We start from the raw sequence: 10,633 nt of genomic DNA on the forward strand, positions 1-10,633 counted from the left end.
AAGAATATTACCTCCATCAAGAATCTCACTCTCTCTCTATTTCAAAGTGAGAGAGTCACATGAGTATTTAGACAATGTTTTATATAAGAGTTAGTGGAATTCCTTTGACATCTCCACATAAGCAAAAGACAAATACAATGGATTCCCTATTTTCTTTGTGCGGTTCTTATGATTTCACTTTTGACACTACCCAACTAGCTTGCATGCTCTCTCTCTCTCTCTCTCATGCACTACCTATACCTCTTCAAGGTCCCATGCAAATGCGACTTATATATATACCCATCCATCCCTTGTATCAAGATATATGCCATAGAAAGATTTGAGACAAATTTTGTGTATTGGTTCCTTCCCCAAACATTTCTTCTTCTTCGATTCATTTCAATCAGAGTTGAAGCATGGAAGATAATAAACTACGTTTGGCACTCGGAATAGCAGGTACATATAAATTTTGTTGCTATTCGGGCTTTTAGCCAAAGAAATAGAATCTCAAAGGGTATTTTGAAAAATATTAAAACCTAAAAAGGTATTTGTTAATCCGAAAAAAAAAAAAGAATTATTTCATTTCTTTGACTAAGAACCTAAGTAACAGTTTTTTTTTTTTTTTTTTTTTTTTTTTTTTTCTTACATTATATACCTTTGTGTTGTGTCTCTATTTTCTTAGTGTATATACATCTTCTTGGCACCTAATACATGAAATGTGTGTATTGTATGTTTTGTAGGGAATTTGACTTCTGTGCTACTTTATGCAGCTCCCATGTAATTAAATTAACCTAGCTTAATTAATCACTAACCCATATTATTCTTGTTGGTTTTGACTCATTTGTTACTATGACTTACATATACATTTTTTTTTAATGTTTCACATGCAGAATAACTTTTAGAAGGGTTATAAGGAAGCAAAGCACTGAGGAATTTTCTTGTGTCCCTTATGCTGTTACTCTATTGACTGCTGTATTGTACTTTTGGTATGGTTTGCCCATTGTTAGCTACAAATGGGAAAATATCACTGTGGCCACCATTTGTGGTGTAGGGGTACTTCTTGAGTCATCCTTCATTCTCATTTATTTTTGGTTTGCTTCACCAAAGAGAAAGGCAAGCTTCTTCTATCTCCCAAACTCTGACTCACTCAAGCTTATCCTTCAATTGTTATAATTTATGCTCATCTCTGCTTGATCTTAACAAGAAAATGTACATTTTTTTATGTAATATTAGAATATTAACCATAAGATTCAAAATTGCAGAGGATTGTTATTCTAATGGTGGTTGGTCTGATCATAATGATCTCGATCATTATATTAGTCTCGGCATTCACATTGCATGATCACCATCATCGGAAGGTTTTCGTAGGGAGCATTGGGCTTGTGGTCGCTACGGCGATGTATGGTTCCCCCTTGGTTGTAGTGGTCAGTATTCTTTCCATCACCTTTTATTTCACTATATATATATTTAGGGTTAAAATTAACCATGACGCCTGATTAAAACCCAAATTGCACGTGGGTGGTGTTTCTCAGCTTGAAACACTATAGCAACCCCCTTATGTAAGGTCCTAAAATACCCCCCTTTGACATGTTCCTGTAATAACGCCTCTTCACAATGCTGAAAATTGCACATGAGCATCGAAGGAAATTCTCTCCCATATTCTTAAGTAACCTCATGCACTCTGAATCCCAAAATGACAAAGTGCATATAGAATTTAAAATGACAAGCTCTACAATAAAATTGGGCCAAGTTTCCCTTCACCCACAGTGAAGAGAAAACATGTTCATCCACGAGATGTGACCCTGCAACTAAAAAAAAGATATTTTGGACCCTCATAGACAAGGGTGAGAGTTAATAAAATGGCATGAAGAGATTCTCTCTTCACCCTAGGTGGCAAATGAAAAACTTTCTCCATTATTATCTGTCTCATGTTTTAGATATCCTATTTAAAGTGACCTCCAATAATTAAGCATTTTTGGGATAGCCCACCATGCCACATCTAACAAGGAAATTTTGAAGCTCTCTCTCTCTCTCTCTCTGGGAAATGACTGATTATTATTGGTATTATAATTGCAGAAGAAAGTGTTACAGACAAAAAGTGTGGAATTCATGCCATTCTACTTATCCTTGTTCTCATTCCTTAATAGTTCACTCTGGGGACCATATGGACTACTGGCCCATGATCCTTACATTGCGGTAAAAAAACTTGTTTAAATATGAGTTCAAGCAACTGCATTTCTTCTTATTACTTGAGCTATATATGGAAGGTAGTCAGTTTCTAATAAGATGCTCAAACATTTTTTATTTCTTTGGCAGCTCCCAAATCTATTGGGTGTACCCTTAGGCTTCTTCCAGCTTGTGCTATACTGTGTTTACCTGAAAAGGAAAACTCACCAAGAACCCATGAGCGAAATGGATTTAGAGAAGAATGGTGAGCAAATTTAACCCCTCATTGACAAATAACCACAGACTTATGCTTACAATTAATCAAAGGAGAAGTGTTTCCCATGAGAGGACGTGAGGAAGCATCAAGCGGGAGGTCATTATCGCATTTCATGCGGGGTGGGGAGATCCAATCAATTTATTTATCAATAGGATTTCCATAAGGCTGCGTACATTTGTTCCTCCCAGACCATGTAGTAGCAGAAGCTTCATGCACTAGGTTGCTCTTATTTGGGATTTCTATAAAAATTAAGGATCCATTACAGTTTCAAATTGGGCTTAAACTTCCATTTACATTCAAACAAGGCCTCAGGCTCAGCCCAATTCAGAATTCATCATCAATTTCCTAGCCCAGCCTACACCAATTTGAAACTGTTGGGTAAAAATACAATAAAATGTCCAATTGCCATAATTCTCAACCCACTTAGGTTGTGTTTGGTATGCATTCTCATAATAGATTTTAGTTCTATAATATATGTTGAAACCCAATTCTTCTTTATTTTCTCAGTTCAAAATACATTCTAGGCTGATCCCTTTGCAGCCAATTGGAAATGGATCAATGATATGTTTATCTAGGCTGCTGGTTTGGAAAATGCTAAAGTGGTCATGAGATATCCTTTTTTGTGCTTTTGACAGGTGAAATTAAGAAGAGCAATCAGTCCAACTGAAGCCGAGAAGGGCTAGAGTTTTTATTATATTTATCAACATAACAATCAAACTTTGCTGTTTGTGCTTTTAATTTTCGCACTATGTATTTCTTTGTTTTCCTTTTCCCTCCTCTTCTTTGTGGCAATTTGTTATGAGATAAGTTTAATGAATCAATTTTTACTAAAAGAAAGTTCAATGAATCAATGTTCACAAGCAATGGATCCGTCCAAGAGACTTGCATTGGATATGAACTTATTATTTGTATTCCTTCCTTCTTTTTTTCTCTCTTTTTTTTCCCCCCAACAACATAAAATTTCAGAATTTTTAACTTGATAATGACCTTTAGGACCAAGTTTTCATTCACTGACGGACCTATGGTGAAGAGAGAATTTCTTAATCCATAGATTTTAGAAGTTGGATGAGACTCAAGAAAAGTATTATATCCTTTGAAAATAGGGAGGATCTTGTCAATATTCCAGGAGTTCTATCCGAGTATCAGAAACCCATGGGTGAAGAGAGAATATCTTCGTCCATGGTGAAGGAAAACTTTTGCCATGATCTTAAGTTAAAAATAACATTAGTTGAATCGTCTAAGATGTATCGATTTATTCTAGAAAAACACTAGAAATCGGGTTGGTGTTGTAGTCTACTATTGAGAGAGAGATCCCAATTGAAGTTTGGAAGAGCTTGGAAGGACGTGGGGTGGCTTAGTTGACCAAGCTATATAACAAGATCCTGAGTACAAAATCTATGCCGAATGAGTGAAGGAGAAGCATTGTGGTTCCGATTTATAAAAACAAAGGGAACGTCCAAAATTGCAATAACTATAGGAGCATAAAGTTTATGAGCCACACCATGAAGCTATGGGAAAAGGTTATTGAAGCCCACCTAAGAAAGAAACCAAGGTATCGGAGAACCAATTTGGTTTTATGCCAGGGAGATCAACAACAGAAGCCATTTATCTCCTAAGGAGACTTATGGATGTTTTTAGAGCCTACAAAAAGAATCTACATATGGTCTTTATTGATCTAAATAAAGTATACGATAGAGTCCCGAGAGAACTAATTTGGCATGTCCTTCAGAAGAGGGGTCAGATTAACTATGTGGATATAATTAATGACATGTATGAGAGAGTGGTGACGAGTGTGAAAATGAGAGACGGGCAATGTAACGAATTTTCAATCACAATTGGATTACATCAAGGATCTGCTCTAAGCCCCTATCTGTTTGCACTCATTATAGATGACCTAACCAAGCACATCCAAGACTCAATCCCATGGTATATGCTATTTGCGAATGATATTGTATTGATAGATAAAATTATGGATGTGATTAATACTAAACTAGAGATATGGAGATCAAATTTGGAATCAAAAGGTTTTAGGTTAAACAGAACGAAGACAAAATATATGATGTGCCCCTTCAGTCAATCTAAAGGAGAGGAGGGAGTGGTAAAGCTTAGGGAATAGGAACTACCTCGGAAGGATTGTTTTAAGTACTTGGGGTCTATCATTGACAAAGAGGGGGATATAAAGGATGATATCGCTCATAGGATTAAAGTGGGGTCGATGAAGTGGAGAGGTGCTTCGAGAGTATTATATGACAAAAGAATACCTATTAAACTCAAGGGAAATTTTTACAGGATAGTTATACGATATATAGAGCAGAATGTTGGGTAGCCAAGAAGAATAATATGAATAAACTGAGTGTAGTTGAAATGAGAATATTGAGAGGTATGTGCACGAAGACCAGGATAAATAGGGTAAGGAATGAGAATATTAGATATGAAGTGGGGGTTACACCGATCCAAGACAAACTCCGCGAGAACTGATTGAGGTGGTATGGTCATGTCCAACGGAAACCTATGGAGGCCCCAGTACAGAAGAGTGACCAGATTTATTAGGAATGAGCTAGAAAAAGTAAGAGCATGCCTAAGATGACTATTAATAAACTGGTCCGAAAATATATGCAAATTGTAGGGCACGACCCAAGTATGACTTCAAATAGAGTTTTGTGGAGGACAAGAACTCGTGTTGCTGCCCCCCATAAGGGATGTTTCCATGATGCATATCTATATTCTACGATACCCTCTTAACTTATCTCCATATTTTCTCCTTTTAACTTCTCTTCTATACTTCTTTACTTTCTATTATTTTACAGCATTACATCCATATAGCCGACCCCATTCAGTTGGGATAAGGTTATATTTGTCATTGTTGTTGTTGTTAGAGAGAGAGAGAGAGAAGATAGCTCATCATAATACATGTTGGGATAACGTTAAGGGCAAGGGAACCCCATCCATCTAGCACTCCCACTCTCAGACACAACTGGGCGTGAAAATACCCAGCACATGCAGGGGCAGTTGGGTCTTTTCAACCGAACTGTGTCTAGGTGTGGGGAACACTAGTTAAACATAGTTCTTTTCTCCAAAAGTTAAATAGTAACAACTTGAACCACCATGATTCGTTGAGTTTGAATTTTCATCTAGAATGTAAAGTATTCCATCGGGATTAAGTCTAGTATGGCCATACACCAAATTTAGAGAACTTGATTATTTACTTAACATGTGATAATCTAAGACAAGTGAGAGAATATTGGCTGAGGTGGCCTTAGCTTCAATATAAGCTTAACAGTTTGCAATGCAATTAGTGTAACTCCCACAACCTTCTTGATGGGAGAAGTTGGAGGAGCTACACATAAAGAGGAACTCTTAAGGGTCCTCTCATTCCACGTAATGCATAAGGGAAAGATGAGCAATCATCAGAATACTGCACTCATGCATTGCACTCAAGCAAGAGGAAGAAGACACTAGTTGGCAGATTGGCATGAAACTACTAAGGTCCTAAGGGAGATAGGGCATCTATTAAATTTTGCGTTAGACGGCCCTTATGTTCATTGGTTATCCTTACATTTTGTAGATTGTTTTTTACCTGAAGTGCTGGAGTATTATCAAAGGCATTCAATATACCAAAGGCAAAAGAGTTCTATCCTTCTGGATAGAGTTGGACTTGATAACAACAGTCATTTTATTTCAGCACAGGCGCGTCCCTTGGTTAGCTTCTCAGGAGTGGGCCACTCTCAAACTTTATCTTGATTCAGTAGGGTGGAAAATCACTCATTGTTTCAGGGAGACAAAACCCATAGCAAATTTCTTGGCAAATGATGTAGTAAAACCCGTACTTCAGCTGTGATGGTTGCATTTGTCACTCATATTAATGAGGCGTTGGTGGTAGATGCAACTGGTAGACCACGGTTCCGGTTTGTGAGATAGCAATTGTGCCTTGCTAATGGCAATGCCAAAGGTGGGGTGTTTTGTGGCTTTTTTTTATTTTTATTATCTTGTACATTCTTAATTTTTCTATATAAAATCTAGGAGAGGGATAGGCATGCTATGGGTGACCTTGGAATCTTACATGCCAGCAGGATTTTAACCGTTGAATTTGATTAACTTAAATAAAACCGTTGGATTAAGAGGAAAAGATCCAAACTTTCTCCACTACTGCTACACGTTTTCTTTCTCCTCTTTCTTTCTCCCAGCTCCCCATCAACTGACTCGTGCGGCTACTCGACCCGAGTCTTGAGACCTCTCTCTCTCTCTCTCTCTCTCTCTCTCTCATACACAATATGCCGCAACAGAAATCAACGAATCAAAGCCAACCATGGCAAGAGCTACAAAGAATAAAGATGAAAAACAGTAAAGAAAATTTTAGTATATGAGAGAGAAAGGGGAAGAATGTGAAGCAAAAAGAGAATTCCAAATATGGGGAAGAACCGACATCATGAAGAGAAGAACCCATCTGCGTTTGAAATAAAATAAAATAAATCTATATTTAAAAAAAGCAATATTGAAGATCTGTTTAATGGCGGTTTTTGGGTCCTCTTTGACTGGCTCATCAAAGCACATTCGCTTGATTGCTTCTTATTGTCTAAGTATGTATTGTTTTTGGAGATTCTTTTGATTGTTTTTAGAATTTCAGGCACTAGCTCTGCGGGAAGGTTCTGGGAAGGGGAAAATCCCAAAAGGAAAAAATATATATAAAAGAAATTTTGTGGTATGACGATGACAGACAATATGCAATATAGACTACGGCAATACTGTTTGGATTATTAGGATTTCAGTTTTAGAGTAGAGTTCCATGATTGTTTAATGATCTACCCATAAAAAAAAAGACATTATTGTTTCCTACTAAAAACATAGGAAAGATTCAGGAGGAACATTTTTCTGTTTAATGGTGGAAATTCAGAAGTAGGGAAAATGTTGAACTCCAAAGAATCGTTGGGAGAGAGAGAGAGAGAGGTAGCGGGGATCGACAAATTTGTGCAACGGAGGGGGAGCCAAAACGGACAGGAAGGAGAAAGGTAGAAGAAGAAGAAAGGATTGTGGAGCAGCCGCGTTGGGAAGGTTATGTAAAACAATGTTTACAAACAGATGAGATTCTTTCTGTTTCATCTAACCACTAGGAGATGCTATCATACCTTATTCCTAGATATTCCGCTAGCATGCCCGACCTTTTTCCCATAAAATCTAATCTTTTAGGAAAAGAAAAAAAAAAAATTTGTTCCCCTTACATGGGTTTGTCGGGAAAAAATGTAAAATGAAAGAATATTCTTTTATTTATTTAATTTTTTTTTTTTGGCGGCGGGAGGGGGGTGTGTGGGGTATTGGAGGACATGAAAGATATATCTTTTCTAGACCCCGCCTCCGGTTTTTTTTTTTTTTTTAAATGGGTTTGACCCCTTGGTTAACTCCTCACAAAGTGTAATTTGATCCCCAAGACTTTGTAGCAACTAATTAAAGCCCTACCTAGTTATATTTCTACCACCTTTGGAGGATATTGGCCGATTTTAACCCAATACAAGTATATGCATTGGACAAAACATTATTTGCCGTAATGCAAATTTGGGCGAGAGAATGCTACCCTAATACTGCATGTACACACCAACGTCCACAGCCAAATGGAGGGCACACGTGAGCTTCTTCAACACAGGACACCGTGATCTTTTCACACCCACTATATCTTGACGCAAGTACACATTATTGAGTAACATTCTTTCTTCCTACAAATTTATGAAAATGGCATAGAGTTTACTATTGTCCTCTTATTTTCCAATAACATCATGCATACATTTTGGGTTGAAATTTGACCAATTAGATGTTGAAAAGTCCTTTACAGACATTAAAATTTTAAAAAATAAAAAATAAAGAGAGACGAATAATATTATTTGGAGAACCTAGGGAGGTGATGTCTTTCTCCCACGTCCAGAGATTATCGCACTTATAACACTAAAGATGTCGAGTGAAGTAATCTTATTGGGAATAAATATTCTCACATATTCTAGTGTTGTCAGATTAATATGACTCCATAATTAGTGCCTCACCTTGTCCTCAGGGCTGTGCAACCGAAATCGGACGCCCCCCAACCCTCTTCCGTTCTCGTTGATGGGGAAAAATGGGACTAACCAAGAGAAGTACTCGGTTAACAAAAGCGTGGAACAAATTATTCCCCTCTTGGGTGAACCTAATAGGAAACAATCAAGTAGGATTTGATGGAGCAATTTATCAAACACAATGCGTAATACGTGCAATAATCAAGCTCCCAAGAAAGCAACTAAATGCATAAATCAATGAACAAATCCACCATAGACACAAACACACACATCAACACCAACAATTTAACGTGGAAACCCCCCCCCCCAATGAGGAGTAAAAACCACAGAACCGTAGTCTACTTAAAATCCATTATCTCCAAATAATGGGAATATACAAGAGTCTTCTCTAACTGAAATTAGAGGCATACAATCATCCAAAACATCAAGAATAACATATCATTAGCATACATCATCAACAAGATGAAATCCCAAAAGAAAGAGGAAGAAAGTAGAGAGATCTCACCAAAACAGAAGCAACAAAAACATTGCTAGAAAACTGTGTTAGGAAACTCCAAACGACAATCACACCGTACAGAATGAAGATCAGTGTGTTGCGAAACTGCTGTCAAAAATCAACTCAATCGGATCGAGCTCTTGAAGATGACTGCAGACTGCTCACTAACACAGAAATTTTTCTGCCCCTCTTTTTCTTCTTCTCCAAGTTTTGCCAATAGCAACACTCTCGCTCTCTTTTGCTTTCTCTTAAACCCTATAATATGAATAAAGTTAAATGAGTAAATCCTCATCAATACTCTTGTGACAAAAATGCCCTCCTTATAGGCCTCAAACAAAGATGGGTTTCATCTAAAAAAGGTGAGCAAACTTGGGCCATCCTCTACAAGGAGGGAAACCCAAACCAACACTCGCTTCACCTTCGTCTCTGAGATTCTAACTCTTCAATTGAAGCAGCACTGTGCAAAGATCGACCGTCACCACGTCCTCCCTTTAGCAGGAAGCATATGTAGAAGAAGACATGTCGAGACGGCAACTTTCTCTCTTTCTCAGTTCTGAATTCTCTAAAACCCTCCCCAAACCCTAATTTATTCGTCTTCCTACTTCTACATTTATTATTTTAATAAGGCTACCGCTCTGTGGATCCAAAGTTGACTTCCCTGGGCCTATAAATCATCCCGGAATTTCCTTATCATTCTTGTGTTGTAATAGGCAGAAACGATACTCCAGATTTGAAAAAAAAATAAAAATATTTATTGCTTTTTTGTTTGTTGTTTCATGACTCAGGTGTAACAATGCATATATACTTGGAGTCTATGGAACCAATTCTGGTCTCAGAGACAGAAGAGGTTCCCCAGATCGAACCACCGATTCTGGAGATGAAGAGAGTTTTTTCTTTGAGTGGAGAGCGGAGAGTGGTTTGAGGTTTCAACGTTGTCTGGTTATGTGGTTTGACGGTTTGGAGATAATAGTTTAAAATTCAAAGAGCAATCTCTATTTCTGCCATTGAATGGTTTGAGGACAGGTGTTGATCATTAGTGAACAATTGGTGGATCAAGAATTGAAGACAAGCCTAATCCATGTATTCAAATATGCCTAATCCTCCCACACTGAGGTGGGTACCCTGATCCTCCTAGCCGCTTGATGCGATTTACTCAATGTCCTCTTGTTATGTTGTTTGGTTGGCTGCTGTTATGCTGTAGATGGTTCACCCTCTCTGTTGTAAACACTGAGGACCAGGGTGGTGGTACGAAGAAAAAATGGGTTTCTAAGGAGCTGGAAATTCTTCAAGTATTCCTTATCTCACTTAGAATCGTTAAGTCTCTTCTAATTTTCCAGTGAATATGAATACCAAAAGTAAATGATTAGATCAATCACTTATAGAGGACAGCAAAACCAAAATTGCAAAAATTTCATTTTGGAGAGTGTCCATGCAAAGTGACCCTAAAAGGCAAAACGAAAAAAAAAAAAAAAAAAAACAAAAAAAAAAAAAACAAAACAAAAAAACAAAAAAGAAAGGCGTCAAATTGAAGGGTTGTCTAATGCATTCAGAATAAACATGTAATGAACCACATATTAAGGGGCTTAAGTTTCATTTGTCAACAGAACACCAATCTAAATGCTGATGTACTGCTAAAAAAAATGAAACTCAGAATAACAAAGTTAGACACTAGGCATAGTC

General features: G+C 37.4%; 1 protein-coding gene across 1 annotated transcript; it reads left to right on the forward strand.

Annotated features, from left to right (window-relative positions):
- The first annotated feature begins 313 nt into the window (after positions 1-313).
- Positions 314-3,167, forward strand: LOC122085829 (bidirectional sugar transporter SWEET3b-like). The gene is made up of 7 exons (XM_042654422.1): positions 314-435; positions 720-756; positions 870-1,092; positions 1,242-1,403; positions 2,056-2,175; positions 2,296-2,410; positions 3,058-3,167. The coding sequence occupies exons 1-7, from the start codon at positions 396-398 to the stop codon at positions 3,087-3,089; spliced, it is 729 nt and encodes a 242-aa protein (XP_042510356.1). The 5' UTR covers positions 314-395; the 3' UTR covers positions 3,090-3,167.
- Positions 3,168-10,633: the final 7,466 nt, after the last annotated feature.

This window comes from Macadamia integrifolia, chromosome 8, assembly GCF_013358625.1.
Source record: "Macadamia integrifolia cultivar HAES 741 chromosome 8, SCU_Mint_v3, whole genome shotgun sequence".
Lineage (NCBI taxonomy): Eukaryota > Viridiplantae > Streptophyta > Magnoliopsida > Proteales > Proteaceae > Macadamia > Macadamia integrifolia.

What these genes read in the sequence shown, in the direction of transcription:
- LOC122085829 (XM_042654422.1), top strand. Translation starts at nt 396, where the DNA reads ATGGAAGATAATAAACTACGTTTGGCACTCGGAATAGCAG. An exon ending in TTTGGCACTCGGAATAGCAG is followed by an intron (nt 436 to 719) that starts GTACATATAAAT and finishes TATGTTTTGTAG; the next exon opens with GGAATTTGACTTCTGTGCTA. An exon ending in CCCATGATCCTTACATTGCG is followed by an intron (nt 2,176 to 2,295) that starts GTAAAAAAACTT and finishes TTTCTTTGGCAG; the next exon opens with CTCCCAAATCTATTGGGTGT.